This window comes from Lipotes vexillifer, unplaced genomic scaffold, assembly GCF_000442215.2.
Source record: "Lipotes vexillifer unplaced genomic scaffold, Lipotes_vexillifer_v1.1 scaffold1964, whole genome shotgun sequence".
Taxonomy (NCBI): domain Eukaryota; kingdom Metazoa; phylum Chordata; class Mammalia; order Artiodactyla; family Lipotidae; genus Lipotes; species Lipotes vexillifer.
The window spans coordinates 11,823-30,241 of NW_006772079.1; the positions used below are offsets into that span (position 1 = coordinate 11,823).

The 18,419-nt window shown below is 35.8% G+C and overlaps 1 protein-coding gene across 1 annotated transcript in view; it reads left to right on the forward strand.

Moving 5' to 3' along the window:
* The first annotated feature begins 1,792 nt into the window (after window positions 1-1,792).
* Window positions 1,793-18,419, forward strand: part of LOC103074545 (mRNA-capping enzyme-like) — a 145,240-nt gene continuing 128,613 nt past the window's right edge. The window contains exons 1-3 of the mRNA XM_007447294.1: window positions 1,793-1,866; window positions 3,773-3,908; window positions 13,820-13,891. Of these exons, the coding sequence (XP_007447356.1) occupies window positions 1,793-1,866; window positions 3,773-3,908; window positions 13,820-13,891 (282 nt within the window). The remainder of the gene's footprint in view (window positions 1,867-3,772; window positions 3,909-13,819; window positions 13,892-18,419) is intronic.

Here is an 18,419-nt window from a genome sequence, read left to right on the forward strand (position 1 = left end):
CATGGTAAGATTGTTGTAAGGCTTAATTGAGTTAATATAAAGGGCTTTGAACACTGCTCCGTGCATAGCCATTGCTCACTAAGTGATCATAACCTGATGTTATTATCAGCTACATGAGAATCCCTCTGGGATGCCTTTCCTGATATCTGAACTCTGACAGATTCTGCCTTTTGTATGCTCCTGTATTGCCTAGTACTTCACCTTGTCAATACGTATTATGTTTGGGATTTTTTGTTTAATGTCTTGTTTTCTTGCTAAGGGTACAAATTATATGAAGTTAGATGAAGAACCTGTGCTGTTCATTGTTATATTTCTAGAATCTGTGCCTGATAACTCGTTGGCCCTTTAGTAAATATTTAAAAAAATTAACTGGTTAATTATTTAAAACAAAAAACCATAGTGAGTTTGATAGGAATTGGTACAAGAGATGGTGGTGAAATGAATCAATTTAAATGATCAACTTTTCTGTTTTTATTACCCACTATGAATGCTTTATAATAGGAGAGGAGAAATACTTGCTAATTTTGAAGCTGCTGTGGTATTATGACCATCGAGGTTTAACATCCCATCTTATTTTATTGTCAAAGGAAAAAACATTTCTCAGACTCTGATTAGACTGTATTTCTATTTTTTGTTTTTTCTGTAGTTTTAATATTTTTCCCCCTGGCTTGTAAAAGCAATTTGAGCTTATTTTTAAAATTTCTTAAAAGTACAAAAAAGTATAATGAGAAAAGCAAATATTATTGATAATTCTGCATAGAGATGACAATTCTCTGGTATAGGCTTTCCTGTCTATTTTACTATTCATACAGAGTTTTATCTCCCTACCCCTCATAGTCATACATTCTGATTTTTAACTTGCTTTTTCTTCATTTAATATATTGTGGATCTCTTTCCATATTAATGGATATTGGTGATAAATTTAAATTATAAGATGTTTAAAGATTATTTTACCCTCAGACTACTATTAGGAATGTGAGTTAAAACTCTAAAGTGGTATTAGTTACCAATATTTTGTTTTTAATCAGTTTTCCTCTTTAATTATGTACTTCCTGAATTGTATTAATGTATAATTGGTGGTTTTACTTCATTAGCTATCTCACATCTCAGTGACTGCTGTGAAGGATAGTTTCTAGTCAAGCTGGAAAACCAGTATTTAAAGTAAAGCAGTTTATACGGGAATTCCCTGGTGGTCCAGTGGTTAGGACTCTGCGCTTTCACTGCCGAGGGCCCAGGGTTTGATTCCTGGTTGTGGAGCTGAGATCCTGCAAGCTGCGCAGCGCAGAGCAGCGATAAATAAATAAAAGCAGTTTATAAATTTGGCTTTTCTGTTATTTATATGGTTTGGTATATATACTTCAATATAAAAAGTGAATCAATGCTTTAATTCAGTGAAACTTCTGTACTTTTGTCTTTTTTTTTTTTTTTTTTGTGGTACGCGGGCCTCTCACTGTTGTGGCCTGTCCCATTGCGGAGCACAGGCTCCGGATGCACAGGCCCAGCAGCCATGGCTCAACGGGCCCAGCCGCTCCGCGGCATGTGGAATCTTCCCGGACCAGGGCACGAACCCATGTCCCCTGCATCGGCAGGTGGACTCTCAACCACTGTGCCACCAGGGAAGCCCTGTATTTTTGTCTTTTAATGAGAATGTATATAATATAAATAATTTGGTAATTCTGTATATTAAATTTGCAGTTGAGGTTATTTCCACATTCCTTACCTTTCTTCCCTAACAGGAAATAGCTTCTTATTTTTCATGGGTATCACGTAACAAAAGTACATGTGATTCGGAATGACTGGAGTTCAAACCAAAAATCACATTCCAGAAACTTCTGTTCCAAAGCCTGAAAATTTATATGTGCAGAAGTATCTCTGAATACCAACTGCTAAATAATTTCTCTGATATCTCTGCATATGTAAGCTGAGTTTCCCATGAGCAATCCTTTATAGTGAATTCCATCTTCTAATGCCTTTCCTTCCTTGGTCTTTTAAATCTGTTTATGCATAAGTATACATAGATAGTATTTTCTTTTAATTGATATTCCACTTGAAGTAAAAAGAAAAGTCTGATAGTAAGATATGTATGCATTCATATATATATATATATATATATATATATCAAATAAGTGTGTTAAAAAATGAATAGAGAATAATTATGACAGAAAAAGCAGAATGTACCAGCACCCTGGGATTTAATAATTATTCTATTTGAACATTATATTTAATTCTGAGCTTCTGGGCAGCCAGTGAAAAGGGAAGTATAATTTCTGTTGTCATCTTATGATCAGAAGAGGGAAACTCTTTCTTTCTTTATTTTTTATTTTTGGCTGTGTTGGGTCTTCATTGCTGCATGCGGGCTTTCTCTAGTTGTGGTGAGTGGGGGCTACTCTTCATTGTGGTGCGTGGGCTTCTCATTGTGGTGGCTTCTCTTGTTGTGGAGCATGGGCTCTAGGTGTGTGGGCTTCAGTAGTTGTGGCACGCAGGCTCAGTAGTTGTGGCTCGCAGGCTCCAGAGCTCAGGCTCAGTAGTTGTGGCGCACAGGCTTAGTTGCTCTGTGGCGTATGGGATCTTCGCAGACCAGGGATCGAACCCGTGTCCCCTGCATTGGCAAGCGAATTCTTAACCACTGTGCCACCAGGGAAGTCCTGTTTCTTTTTTCTGAAATCTGAAATTTGTTAGCATAAGCCAGCTTTTCTCAAACTGTGAATATAGAATACTAATTCTGGACTTCCCTGGTGGGAAGTCTTCTTCAGGAAGACTAGACTCTCCCTATCTACTAGGATTTGTCACTTTTGGAAAGCATGTGCAGGAGAGCTTTGGGAACTAAGTATTCCTGTTGTCTGCCAACCTGCTGGCCCGGCAGTTGGTCTGACTTTCTCAGATGCACAGTCAGTCCAGACTGAGGCTGATTTTCTTTTTCCAAGTGCAACCTGAGTCTTCACAATCCCCATCTCCTAAGGATACAGCTCTTTCAATACATAGCAAGGGCCCGAGTCCTTCACCTCCTCTCCGGGGGCCTGCTATGACTAATTATTTTGAAAACACTAGTAGTCATAGTAGTCCTAGTAGTAGGACTCTCAACCACTGCGCCACCAGGGAAGCCCAAGGATGACACATTTTAAAGTATATACATTCCCCCATATATTGATTGGCTAATAAAAATTCTCATGAGCTTGTGTTAAAAAATATTTTAATTTTATAGTAATGAATGAGAGTTGTACCTGAAATGGTGGTATCTGGTTATATCATCACATTAATTCAAAGAGAGGGCTTAGCTGTTTTGCTCACTGTTGTGTGGTAGAAGGAACATTGGATACTTTGATGTCTTGCCATTTGCAAATCACTTTCTTTTTTTACTGAAAAGTGGAGAGAGTAACTCCTAATTTGTATAGTTGTTGAGCCAATAAAATTCCGTAATTACATATATGTGTATTTGTGTGTTTTGTAAACTTTGATGTTTAAGATCTAATAAAAATTAGAGAACTGTTCTCTCCTAAGGTGGGTTATAAGGTTGCTCTTGAACGTCACATTGTTTCCATAAAAAGCTTTGATTTCTCTATAACATATGTTTTTTATAGGAAACAAAAACATCTTTAAAAAAGATTTTGTTATTTGTGATACTTTAATCTGAATGATGGTGGAGGGGGGACTCTGGTGAACATTATTCCAGGCAGCTATTTTAAGTCTAAGGACAAACAATTCAACTGTTATTTCTTACGACTCTATTCTTGAATTTTACTGTTAATATTATCTTTTTAATGTTTCATTTAAGGTATATGATGTTGATTGATGGCACAAATGAAGTTTTTATGATTGATAGAGATAATTCAGTGTTTCATGTTTCAAATCTGGAATTTCCATTTCGTAAAGATCTCCGCATGCATTTATCAAATACTCTCCTAGATGGGGTAAGTCATATTTTATCTTTTTTTAAAAAAAATCAAACATTGCTGTTTTTCTTTCTTGTGCAAGTAAATGTGTATTTTTAATAATTAAACAGGAAATTTAGAATCAGATCCAGTTAAAAAAAATTTTTTTTATTGGTGTATAATTGACAGTTAAAAAATTGAATCTAGTTTTTGTTAAGATGTTAAATTCCATTTATCTCTTACCTGCACTTACTGTTACTTGATCATTGTCTTAGATACAGAATAAGTGAACAAAATTAAATCTTAATTCTTTTGTTCTTTGTGATTGAAAAAAAATCTTATTGAAAAACTCATTTTATTGTTTTACTTGTCAAATTTTAATTGAGTGATATGACATATCACATTTTTCCTTGGCTCTTTAGCTATATGAACTAATAGTTCTTGTTGAAAGAGGATCGTGTCTTTGAAAGCAGCCACTTGTGCTTTTACATTTGAATTTTGAAAGCTGATAAGAATTTTCCCATTCAGAAAATCTATATTTAATAATCATAAAATTACTTGATTAAAAATATTTTAACTTTCTCCTGTGCAGACAGCTTTCTTCTCCCCAATTCTAAATGTATTCATTCATTGTAAATAAAAATTAAAATAATACAGAACATTACAAAAAAGCTGGTAAAAATCACCTGAACTCTTAACCATTGGAGTAACTTCTGTTATCATTTTGATGAACATTATTCCAGACTTTTCTCTGTGCCAGAACATTCAATCTTACATCTGCTCCTGAAGGATTCACATTCATATTATTAATACTAACTCAGAGCATAGATTCTTAAACCGAATGTCTATCAGAATCTTTTGGGGACTTGGGACCCCTTCCAGTCCCAGTAAGATTCTGAGTACAGGTACCTCTGCCCTGGCTGAAAATGAGTACTTTGGTCAAATATGTACCCACATGGATAGTTACATAATTTTGCATGAAAAGATTTAAATGTTACATCTGTTTTGTAATTTGTGTTGTTTTCACTTAGCAATGTGTTTTGGACTTTTTTCACATAAAAGTCTGAATGATAGACCACTGTATATGTAAACACTGTAATTTAGGGTTTCCAGACTATCTTGCTTATGAAAATTATAGGTGATGCTTGTTAAAAATATGGCCTATCCCAGTAGCCTATCCTAGACCTAGTGAATTAGACTCTCCCAGGGGTCAAGTTATCTTTAATAAGTGCCCAAGTGATTTTAATTAGGCAAGTTTGACAAACAATTCTGTAATTAATTTAGCCAGCCCTCTTTTGGTGGACATTTGGATTTTTTGTATTATAAGACGTACTTGTATGCATATCCTTATACCTTTTTCTTTCACAGTTATGCAGGTTTTTTTTTTTTTTTTTTTTTTGCGGTACACGGGCCTCTCACTGCTGTGGCCTCTCCCGTTGCGGAGCAACAGGCTCCGGAAGCACAGGCTCAGCGGCCATGGCCCATGGGCGCAGCCGCTCTGCGGCATGTGGGATCCTCCCGGACCGGGACACGAACCCGTGTCCCCTGCATCGGCAGGCCGACTCCCAACCACTGTGCCACCAGGGAAGCCCAATTGTGCAGTTTTATAATCAAGATTCTTAGAAGTGAGATTCTACTTAAAGTAACTGAGGAAAAAAGAACTAAATTGGCACAAATAATTAGGTTTCAGCTTGGCTTGCTTCAGGCTGGATCTGGGGACTCAAGTGATATTGGCCATGCTGTCTTTCTCTCTCTTTGCTTACTTGTCTGTCTGTTCTCACTCTGCATGAAGGCTCTTTCCATGTGGGAGGCAAGTTGCCTTGCAACCCAAGCAGAAAGGGAACTTTTCTCTCCCAATATCCATATATCAATCCCAGGGAAGATTCCAGAGGGCCTTGCCTAAGTTATATATATATCCAAGGAGGAGAGACAGTGGAGACCAGGGGCTCATTGGTGGCAGTACCACTTGGAGTACAAGAGGCGTAGTCCTCCCAAGGCAGGGACAGTAACCTGATACACTGTACTGTGTTCACTATGCTGGATTTGAGGGCATTACCCGTTTTAAACATTGACATGTATAATTGCCACCTTCTTTCCAGAAAGTTTGAACACATGTATAGTTCAGCCATCCATTTGTAAAGGATCTATGCACTGTCTTATTAAACACTGGGTTTTGAAAATTTTAAATCTTCTAATTTTAAATGACTTTTTCATTTTAGGAGACAGTATAGCATAGTGGTTAACTGACTCTAACTGATGGTGTCTTATTGGCTCCATGAGATATTGTATGAGGGCCCTAATATCGTTTACTCAGTTTTGTCATCTGTAGTGAAGTTAGGCTAATAACAGTACTTAGGTCTTGGTGCTGTTGTGAAGATTAAGTTGGATAGTTTATATAAAGTGCTGATAATAGTGTCCGGCACATAGTGAAATAAATGTTTACCTCTTAATTTATGTGAATTGTTAAGGAGGTTTAATATTTTTTCACTTCTGTTTTACTGTATTTAGTACAGTACAGAGTTACTATATTTCTTCTGTGAGTTGCCCATTCAGATCTTTCATACATTTTTCTGTTGGGTGTTCATGTTTTTCTTACTGATTTACGAGAAGTTTTTGTCTATTGGGGTATTACTTTATGACCCATATTTTGAAAAAAATATTATTTCTTCTGGTGTTTTCGGTGGCACAAGTTTAAATTTATGTAGGTAAATTATAAACACCTTGGTGTTTTAAAAAAAATATTTATTGGAGTATAGTTGATTTACAACGTTGTGTTAGTTTTAGATGTACAGCAAAGTGAATCAGTTATACATATACATAATTCACTCTTCTTTAGATTCTTTTCCATATAGGTTATTACAGAGTACTGAGTTGAGTTCCCTGTGCTATACAGTATGTCCTTATTAGTTATCTATTTTATATATAGTAGTTAAACACCTTGGTTTTTAATATTTGGCTTTTGTGTCATTTTAAGAAAGATATTTTTACTTCAGAATTATTATAATAGTCCCCTGTTTTTCCTTCTAATACTTTTATGTTTTCATTTACATATTTAAATATTTGATGTATCCATGATACATTTTGGTAAAATGAGTAAGATAGGGATACAGTTTTATTTATTTCCAAATGTCTAAATTGTTACCTCAGCGCCAGTCTGCTAATGTATTTTTCCTTTTTAATTAGGTATATCACTTTTATTGTATATGGGATTCCCTTATATCGTTGTTTGTTTCTTGATTCGCTTTCCCATTCCATTAATATTTTGGTCTTCCCGTGGTAGTTTTAGGTTGACTTACAGGCTGTAACTTTAGCATACAATTTAATGTCTGATAGTGCAAGGATATCCAATCTCTTGGCTATTCTGAAGTTTGTCACTGAGATTTTGCTCTCTTTATTTAGCTTTCAGGTGAACAAGGCTATTTGAGAAGTTAGGCTGAATTAGTGTGTTACACTTTATGTGCAAATCTATACAACAAGAAGCTTGTATTTTTCTCTGCAGAATGATCTCTGCTAGGCTTATCTCCAGACAATTTACCTTTCTGTTTGCTATGTTTGGTTGTGTGGTTTATCTCTTTGCCACACCTTCACTATTTTTCTTTGGAGGGAAAAGGGACTCTACATCTTTCTTATGACTTCCCACAACTGTAAGTTTCTTTTCTACAGGGATACTGCTCATGTTCTTTAATATTTATTCACTTTTCCAGTATTGAACCTTTTTCACAAGGCAGATTGAATTATATCTGGCTAATAGTCTCTGGAATTTGTATGAGAATGCTTCCTGTCTTAAGATGAAATTTGCGTCTCTGTTTCAGATTTATATCAGTGATATTGGGAAAATAGTGAGTAGCTTGTGAATGTTCATTTAAACTCTCAATGATAGAATTACCCTAATGAAAGCCGCATGCATAAAATATGTATTTATTTGTTTAACAGAGGGAGTACCATTTTCCAAGTGACCTGAATGCTTGTTGCCCCAATCCCATGTGCTTTTTAAAAAATTTACCAGGTAAATATTGGAGTGTGCAAGCCAGAAGATGGAAGACTGTGATTGGAGAATGAGATGTTTGAATCAGCCACTTCTGAGGTATAGTTTTGGGTCATGAGAAGGTTCAGGATGTGACCTAGAGAGAGTGAGAGTTTGAGTTGTGTGGAGAAGAGCAGTGGACATGAGATCAAGGACAATTTTAGATGGGTCATAAAGAGTGATGACAGAAGTCCAGAGAGAGGTTGACTGAGCTGGATATAAAGATTAGAAAGAAGGAAAGAAGGTAGTATAGTTGATTGAGACTGAGTAGCAAACGGAGACTGAGCGAAGAGTAACTATAGAGTCACAGAATTGTCTGTACTGTGCACTCTGTGAGGCTACTGGTATTATAAATTTTCATTCCTGTGACGGTGTGTGTGGTAAAATATTTTGACATATATACGTAAACTTTTTAACACATTTGTGAATGTGCGTGCACGCATGCTGCACGTGCACACACACACACCCTTGTGGTTGACAGAGCCACTGCATAAGGTTGGAAGTATTGCTACTGCACATCTCCAAGGTGTTCTGTTCTTATCGTAGTTGATGTGACGGCTACCCCTGGAGTTGTGCTGTCCATAATCTGCATTGCCAATACAGCAGCTCTGGTAATTGGTTCATGGGAACAGCAAGAACATTTATTTTGATTTTTGTTACTTTCATTTTATTTAAGATACAGTTTTTTAGCATCGTAATTCATAAAATAAAAGGAAGAAAAAGACTCAAGTTATAGCATTTGCAAAAGTTTAGTGTAGTTTTTCATTCCTATCATGTACCACACCAGGAGTGCAGGCATTGCTTAGAAGGTTGAGGAGAAGGCCTCACCCTGGAGATATCTTACTTCATTGGGTTGGGACGGAGAATGACAGGTAACGAATAAAACGATAACCCGAAGATTGGCATTTAAACCAAGTCCTTTGATGGTTTAGAGGAGAAATGAATTACAACTAGTTAGAAACTAAAGATGGTTTATAGAGGAGTTGGCATTAGATACGGGAAGATTTCTATAGAAAGAGATTTTTGTTGGACATGGGCCAAGGGCATTCCAGGTAGGAAATAATGCTTAAAAATTAGATGCTTAACCACCTGCAGATTTAACTTAGCAGTACTATTTATTTTCACCCCAAACTTGGATAACTGAGAGCAACATAATAGACTCTTGTGAGGTTTTAAAATAGCAATATGATTCATGATGTCAATTTACTTGGACCAGAATTATAGTTGCCATATCTGTTTTTCCACTTAGTTAATTAAAACAGTCCTCTGTAGTTTCCTGTTTCTTCTACATTTTCATTTGCAAATTGTTTTTGTAAAATTCCAAATCCAAGAATAACTCAAACTGCCTAATTGTCTGGCTGTCATATGTGAGCGTTTAAGCTTTTGTTTTGCTCTCTAGATTATGTTCTTTGACCCACAGAATGTGGAAAATAGGAGTTTAGAAATACGGCAGTAATTCACTTGAAACAAATCAGTGAAGTTCAATCAATTTTATACTGAGGATAAGAGGAGGATATAACAGTTAATCATTAAAGTTAATAACAAAAATCTTGGGAAAATGGCATGTCTTTTCATCTTAATTTTTTATAAAGGAATATGCATGCTCATTGTTAAAAGTTTAGGAAGTCTGTATGTTATAAAATAGAACTCAACTATTAAGAAGAGATTAAATTTTAACATTTTGATGTATTTCCTTTTAGTCATTTTGTTGTGCCTGTATTTATAGAACGTGTGTAATCAACACGTACATAGCTGACGTTTAATATATGCTGTATATCTGGGGTTCCATCATTTTCCTTCACTCTGAAGAACTGATTTTAGGATTTCTTTTTCTTTTTAAAATTTAACTTTATTGAAAAAGTTGAAATATAATTTACCATTCTAAGGTATATAAGTCAGTGGTTTTTAGTATTCACAAGATTATGCAACCACTGCTATCTAATTCAGGAACATTTCATCACTTAAGTATGATAATTAGAACCAAGTGGGCCTTATCTGAAAGGATTTCAAGGAATGGGTTACCTTTGAGATGAGCTTTGAAGGCCCACAGGTTTTCCACAGTTAATTACTTCCTTTCATTAAAACCCCTCAGTGGGGGCTTCCCTGGTGGTGCAGTGGTTAAGAATCTGCCTGGCAGTGCAGGGGACACGGGTTCAAGCCCTGGTCTGGGAAGATCCCACATGCCGCGGAACAACTAAGCCCATGCACCACAACTACTGAGCCTGCGCTCTAGAGCATGAGAGCCACAACTACTGAGACTGTGAGCCACAACTACTGAAGCCCATGTGCCTAGAGCCCGTGCTCTGCAGCAAGAGAAGCCACCACAATGAGAAGCCTGCGCACCACAACAAAGAGTAGCCCCCGCTCACCGCAGCTAGAGAAAGCCCGCATGCAGCAACGAAGACCCAACACAGCCAAAAATAAATAAATAAAACAAATTTATATAAAAAAAACCCAAAACACCCCTTCAGTGGTTCTCCATTGCTTAAAGCATGAAAGCCGAAGTACGTAATGTAATATTCCTTATATCTGGGCCGTGCCTAAGCATTTAACATCATCTTTGACTGTGAGCCCTTGAAAGCATAAGTCCCACCTCTTACTGAGCTTTGGATAGTTTACCACCTTCTCCATGCCTTTTAAATACCAGTTGGCGTGTCCACCATCCTGCTAGAAGATATCCACCACATCTTTCAGGATTCAGCTAATGGGTTTCTCACCTTATTATCAAACCTTTGTCTTACTCTTCAAGTAGAAATAACCACTCCTCCTCATGTTTATACAGTGTGCCCTTATTGACTGGAATAGTAAAGGTATATACTTGTTGTCTTAGTATAGTTATTAATAGCCATCTCTCACTCTCAAAAGTATCCTGGTTTAGACAGATAGCTACATGGTCATTCTCTCTGTATGGCCATCTGTCATTAAAACTGTAGCTCTTCCTTCGACCTAGCTACTTATGTATTTTCCTCTCTTTCTATTACTCTGAGCCCCTTGAAGCTAGGGACTGGGTGCTTAACGTCTTCAGCACTTAGAGCATAGAGTATAGTTTGGGCTCAGGAAATATTAAATGGGTAGGCAGAAGAGTGGATGCCTGGGAACTTCAAATAAAGGCAATGGAATATGGAGAAGTACAGAGGATAGGAAAGTCAAACATGCAGATTTTGGGGTTTTTTTGGTAGGGCCCATAATAAAGGATTCAGCATCTTTTTTCTGGGTTTACAATTTTCATCAAAAGTAGAACGTTTTTGTGCATTTCTACCCTTCCACCTGTTGAAAATTTAATTACTAATGTTCTTTCACTAAAACAACAACAACAAACTTTTCTGTTTCATTTTGGATAGTTTGTATTGATTTGTCTTCACGTTCATGAATCTCTCCTTCTCCAGCATCTAAACCACTGTTCATCCCAACCACAGTATTTTTCACCTCAGACATTGTAGTTTTCACCTCTGGAAATTGAATTTGAGTCTTTTTTAAGTCTTCTGTGTCTCTACTTACCTTTTTGAATATATGGAATACTGTTAGAATATTCTTGCCTGCTAGCTCTAACATCACTCACAGTTTTAGGCCTATTTTGATGGATTTTTTTTCTCCTCTTTATGAGTTGTATATTTTTGTCTCTTTGCATACCTGGTAATTTTTGATTGGCTGCTAGACATTTTGAATTTTACCTTGTTGGGGGCTCAATATTTTTGTATTCCTATAACTATTCTTGAGCTTTGTTCTGAGATGCAGTTAATTTACTTGGGACTAGTTTGTACCCTTTGAGCCTTGTTTTTAAGATTTGTTAGGTGAGGAGTCTTTAGGGATAATTATCCTCCACTACTGAGACAAGATCCTTCTGAGTACTCAATGCCCTGTGAGTTATGAGACTTTCTAATCTGGCTGGTGGGAACAGGCGTTATTCCCAACCTTGTTGAGTGACATGTATGGTTCTCTTTAAGATTTTTGGGTGCTTCTTTGCCTGACCTTGAGTAGTTTCCTCACATGCATGCTTTGCTGAATATTCATGGGGGTCTATCTGCAGACGTCCCTCTCCCACCCTATCCTCTGCTGTGAAAACTCTAGCCTCATTGGTCTCCCTAGACAACCTGGTCTATTTTCTCGATTCAGGGAGACTGCTGGGCTCTCCTGGGCTCCCCCTGCCTGCATTGAAGCCTGGAAACTCTCCTCGACCAATAAGCTGGGACCGTTGTAGGGCTCATATAGTTATTTACTGTTTCCTAGGAGTTACTGTACTTTGTTGCTGGATGTCTAGTGCCTTGAAGATCATTTCTTCATATATTTTGTCCACCACACAGCCTAGGTCTTTGTTAGAATCCCTGGGTTCTCTTCTCTTTTAAAAACTGTGGGTAAATGTTTTCTTCAGCTAGTTGGGAGCCATATTTTATTCCAGTAATGCTCAGATTGTTTCTCCAATTCAGCACGCAGTCCCGTAGCCTTTATTTCAGGCAGTAGGAGTGTTCTGCTATTTTAATTACTTTTTAATCGGCAGAGGGAAAAAAGGAGACAAGAATAACCACTGAGTTTCCTTCTCTATATTTTAATGTAATAGTGACAGTTATCAATGATTTGTCATTTTACAAGTAGGGCTTTTGGGGGTTTAGTGGGCTTGGAGGTGAACCCTTTTTGTTTTACCAGAATTTTGGTAGTTTCCATGGCTATCAGTTTTTAAACTTACTGGTTTGTTTATTCCTTTTTACTTGTTTAGTTTGCTGATAATAAACTTTCTTTTCTGTTATGTTTAATGTTTGAAGAAGATATGTATTTACTCATTTCATCAGGTAATTTGGGAGGGAAATTCTGTGATGTCTGCTCTCTGAACCTGGAAGTCCACTTAATTTCCATCCACACATTTTTGAAAAGATTAATTGAAACCTGTTATTGGTACTACCTTGTTGGCTTATAAAATTCTCAGATACAAGTACTTAAAAATATTTCAGTAAACAAATTTAAAGTAATGAAAATGATTTATGTCAATTGTTGGGTTCAAGATGATAACCATAAATAAATGTCTGTAGCTTAACTAATACATATTTGAGAAAGAAATCAATTGGTGATAGTTGCTTAAAACTAGAAAATATATTTGTCCTCGATCAGTGTGTTCTTTGTAATTTTAGATGGCTGTGTGTGGATATTGTCATGAAATTAGACAATAAAAAAAGACTGCTTAGTTTCCAAGGAAAAATATGAGGAAATAATAATAATTTTAGGTTAAAACCTATTATTAAGAATTAATATTTTAGGGAATTATTAAGATCCTGCAAGCTGCATGGCATGGCAGAAAAAAAATTTTTTAAATCCTACATTATATGCCTGTAATCATCCTTTAGTGTCCTTTATCTTTTTTCTGTCAGAGTGCAGATTTTAAGTTCATTTCACTTAATGGCTATGATATGTGATATCATATTCTCTTGCCCTGTTCCCTTTGATCATAGTAGAGGGTTACGGAACCAAGAAAGACTGTGTGGGTCACATGGAGATTTTATCTATAATAAGGGCACCATTTATACCTATAGATTTTATGATTAAAGCAATTGGCATACAACAGAATTTAAAGCAATAATGATTTAGCAAAATTCATTTTTTAAATGTTGCTGATATTTAGAATTTAAAATTTGTAGTTTCTTTATCCTAATAGTTGCTTAGTAATTCAAACATAAGATGTAGAATAGAAATTCAGATATAAAAAATGAGGCGATATTGTCATATGATTTTATTGCAATACAGAATAAATTCATGGTGGGGTTTTTTTGTGGTGCTGACAGTCTATTGATTTGATCCGTGTAGAAGTGTGTTCACTTTGAAATTTCATCAAGTTGTATATTTATGACTTATGTACTTTCTGTGTGAATGTTATATTTTAATCAAACTAAAGAGATTGCTCTTAAAGTATGAATAAACTTACCTTCTTTTCTCTTTAAAGGAAATGATTATTGACAGAGTAAATGGACAGGCTGTTCCTAGATACTTGATATACGACATAATTAAATTCAATGTAAGTACCTTTTATAATTTATAAAATAAAAATGTCACTGAGATAATAATTAGTTTTTAACAAATAAAAAGTTCTACTGCCTTAGAGATAGTAGGAAAGCAGAATGATGACTCATTCAAATTACCCATTTGATACCTTATTAATACTTTTACGTCTCCTTTTCTTTCTCTTAATTGCCTAATATTTAGCACATTTCTTTGTCTTTGGATTCTTTAGGAACTTCAAGTGAGTAAGGAAAAAAGTTTAATTGTGATAAAATAAGACAGCATTTTGTAAAATGGAAAATTCTCCATTTTAATTATCCTGTACTCGATTAAAAAGTCTCCAAATTTTATTAGTCTGTCACTTAAAAACAAACAAACAAACAAACAGAAACTGACTATGAGTGTTGACTGTGTAACATGGAGGCACAAATATGTTATTCATGAGTACATGCAGGAAACTTGAAAACAAAATATAAAATTGCCTGTTGTAAATAGATTAAAAAAATAGGAATTATATTCTCTACCCATTTCCTGCAATGTTAGACTCATCAAGAATCTGTTTTCCTGTTAATGTTTAATTATAGTATGAATGACTAAATTATTTAGGCAGTACCAGATGACTTCTGTAAATGCAAGAAGTTCTTTCAGTAGTGTATATCCATGAAAAGGTGTAATCATTCCTCTAGATGTGTTATTCAAATTACATAATCACTTAGTATTCAAACCAGACTGAAAGCAATTAAGACTTCTGGAATTAAAAGTGTTAAGTTATAAGGTTTTGAAGATTTATAACAAGGCTTTTAAAAAGTTCGTTTTTAGGGGTATACATTTTAAATTGTAGTAGTAAGATTCAGGATTGTATTTATCCAGATTATTTTTTCCTGGAAATGTTCAATGTATGTATCTCATTTTTTTTGTTGAATTTCTATATTTCAGAGTTTCAAATTTAAGAAACTCAGTCAGAAATCAAGTTTTATTTTTGTTCTGTCTGTGACCACTATATTCCTCAAAAGTAAGGTGTTCCAGAATTGATTTATTCTCATTACAGATATTGGAATAATGTTCATTGGGCCGTAACGAGATGTAAAGGATGGGGTTGGCCTTGTTTCTTTGTGAATGGGGGTGTACTGTCTCCTTTGCCTCTTGATAATGAACTCCGCTTTAATATTGTTCAGTGCAGGTTCACTTCTTAGTCTGGGAGCTTTGCCTGAGACAACAGCCTTCTAATTCTTTAAAAAAATACGAAAAATTTCAGCATGCACAAATATATAGAGAATAATGTAAGGCATACTTATGTACTGACCTCCAGATTTGTTGAAGTTTAACATTGTCATTTTTACTCCACTTTCTTTTCAGTAAGAAATAAATCATTACAGATTTAGTAGGAGTTTCTTGTGCACACCTCTCTCATTCCATTCTTGACCGTCTTATCCAAAAGCAGATTCTACCCTGAATTTGATGTTTATTATTCCCATGAATGTTTTTAATACCTTTACTACCTATGTGTAGATCTATAAGATATATGTGGTGTATTCTTTTGCAGTGTTTCTACTGTTATATAAATGTCATTGTACTACTGTACTATGGTACCCAACATTTGGTCCACCTTATTTTGTTGATATTTATTTGTGTTAATACATACAGGTTTAGTTCAGTCACTTTAATTAGTATTTTTTTTTTTTTTTGCGGTACACGGGCCTCTCACCACTGTGGCCTCTCCCATCGCGGAGCACAGGCCCCGGACGCGCAGGCCCAGCGGCCATGGCTCACGGGCCCAGCCGCTCCGCGACATGTGGGATCCTCCCGGACCGGGTCACGAACCCACGTCCCCTGCATCGGCAGGCGGACCCCCAACCACTGCGCCACCAGGGAAGCCCACTTTAATTAGTATTTTATTACATTGTATAAATATACAGAATTTATCTTTTTTCCATTTGATGGACATTTGGGTTTCCATATTTTGCTGTTATACTCCTATTGCATGGAACAGTTTTATATACTTTTTATTGTGTGTGTATGTCCAGGTTTCTCTAGGATAGTTCTCATTCTTGGGATACAGTCACCTAGGAAGCGTTTTAAAAAGCCAGTCCCTCATCCCTACATCATGGAGATTCTGATTAAACTGGCAACTTCAGCTTTTTTGTTGTGTTGCTAAATTCCCCTCAGAAGTAGTTGTACCACTTTACCACGGTTGGTATTATCAGATTTTAAGATCTTTGTCAATTGGATTGCTTTAATTTGCTTTCCTGGTTACTAATGAAGTTAAGCATATTTCATGTTTATTTTTACTTGTTTGAACTTTTCTTCTGTGATTTAACTGCAAGTTTGAATAATCTTCTAATAGCTATCTTTTCTGGATTCTAATCCTTTCTTAGTTATATATGTGGCAAACAATATGTTTTCCATATTAATATCTGTTGATTCACAGAAGTTTTTCATTTTAATGAAATCCAGCTCACTATATCTCAAAGTTTGTGCTTTTGTGTCTTGTTTAGGAGATTCAACCATATTTTCCTGTAAAAATGGTTAATTCATGCTTTTCATCTCTTGATCTATAATCATTCATTCAGTAAGGATTTATTGAGTACCTTTTGCTTTATTTCATTGATTTTTAAAATTTTAAATTTTTTTGCATTTTTGAATTTTATTTTTTTATACAGCAGGTTCTTATTAGTCATCAATTTTATACATATTAGTGGATACATGTCAATCCCAATCTCCCAATTCATCACACACACACACCTGCCCCCCCGCCCACCACTTTCCCCCTTGGTGTCCATACGTTTGTTCTCTACATCTGTGTCTCCATTTCTACCCTGCACACCAGTTCCTCTGTACCATTTTTCTAGGTTCCACATATATGCGTTAATATACGATATTTGGTTTTCTCTTCCTGACTTGCTTCACTCTGTAGGACAGTCTCTAGATCCTTCCACGTCTCTACAAATGACCCAGTTTCGTTCCTTTTTATGGCTGAGTAATATTCCATTGTATATATGTACCATATCTTTTTTATCTATTCATCTGTCAGTGGGCATTTAGGTTGCTTCCATGACCTGACTATTATAAATAGTGCTGCAGTGAACATTGGGGTGCATGTATCTTTTTCAATTATGGTTTTCTCTGGATATATGCCCAGTAGTGGGATTGCTGGGTCATATGGCAATTCTATTTTTAATTTTTTAAGGAACCTCCATACTGTTCTCCATAGTGGCTGTATCAATTTACATACCCACCAACAGTGCAAGAGGGTTCCCTTTTCTCCACACCCTCTCCAGCATTTGTTGTTTGTAGATTTTCTGATGATGCCCATTCTAACTGGTGTGAAGTGATACCTCACTGTAGTTTTGATTTGCATTTCTCTAATAATTGGTGATGTTGAGCTGCTTTTCATGTGCTTCTTGGCCATGTGTATGTCTTCTTTGGAGAAATGTTGGTTTAGGTCTTCTGCCCAATTTTGGATTGGGTTGTTTGTTTTTTTGTTATTGAGCTTCATAAGTTGTTTATATATTTTAGAGATTAATTCTTTGTCCATTGATTCATTTGCAAGTATTTTCTCCCATTCTGAGGGTTGTCTTCTCATCTTGTTTGTAGTTTCCTTTGCTTTGCAAAAGCTTTTAAGTTTCATTAGGTTCCATTTGTTTATTTTTGTTTTTATTACCATTACTCTAGAAGGAGGATCAAAAAAAATCTTGCTGTGATTTATGTCAAAGAGTGTTCTGCTTGTGTTTTCCTCTAAGAGTTTTATAGTGTCCAGTCTTACATTTAGGTCTGTAATCCATTTTGAGTTTATTTTTGTGTATGGTGTTAGGGAGTGTCCTTATTTCATTCTTTTACCTGTAGCTGTCCAGTTTTCCCAGCACCACTTATTGAAGAGACTGTCTTTTCTCCATTGTATATCCTTGCCTCCTTTGTCATAGATTAGTTGACCATAGGTGCGTGGGTTTATCTCTGGGCTTTCTATCCTGTTCCACTGATCTATATTTCTGTTTTTGTGCCAGTACCATACTGTCTTGATTAGTGTAGCTTTGTAGTATAGTCTGAATTCAGGGAATCTGATTCCTCCAGCTCCGTTTTTTCCCCTCAAGACTGCTTTGGCTATTAGGGGTCTTTGTGTCTTCATACAAAGTGTGAAATTGTTCTAGTTCTGTAGAAAATGCCATTGGTAATTTGATAGGGATTGCACTGAATCTGTAGATTGCTTTGGGTAGTATAGTCATTTTCACAATATTGATTCTTCCAATCCAAGAACATGGTATATCTCTCCATCTGTTTGTATCATCTTTAATTTCTTTCATCAGTGTCTTATAGTTTTCTGCATACAGGTCTTTTGTCTCCCTAGGTAGGTTTATTCCTAGGTATTTTATTCTTTTTGTTGCAGTGGTAAATGGGAGTGTTTCCTTAATTTCTCTTTCAGATTTTTCATCATTAGTGTATAGGAATGGAAGAGATTTCTGTACATTAATTTTGTATCCTGCAACTTTACCAAATTCATTGATTAGCTCTAGTAGTTTTCTGGTGGCATTTTTAGGATTCTCTATGTA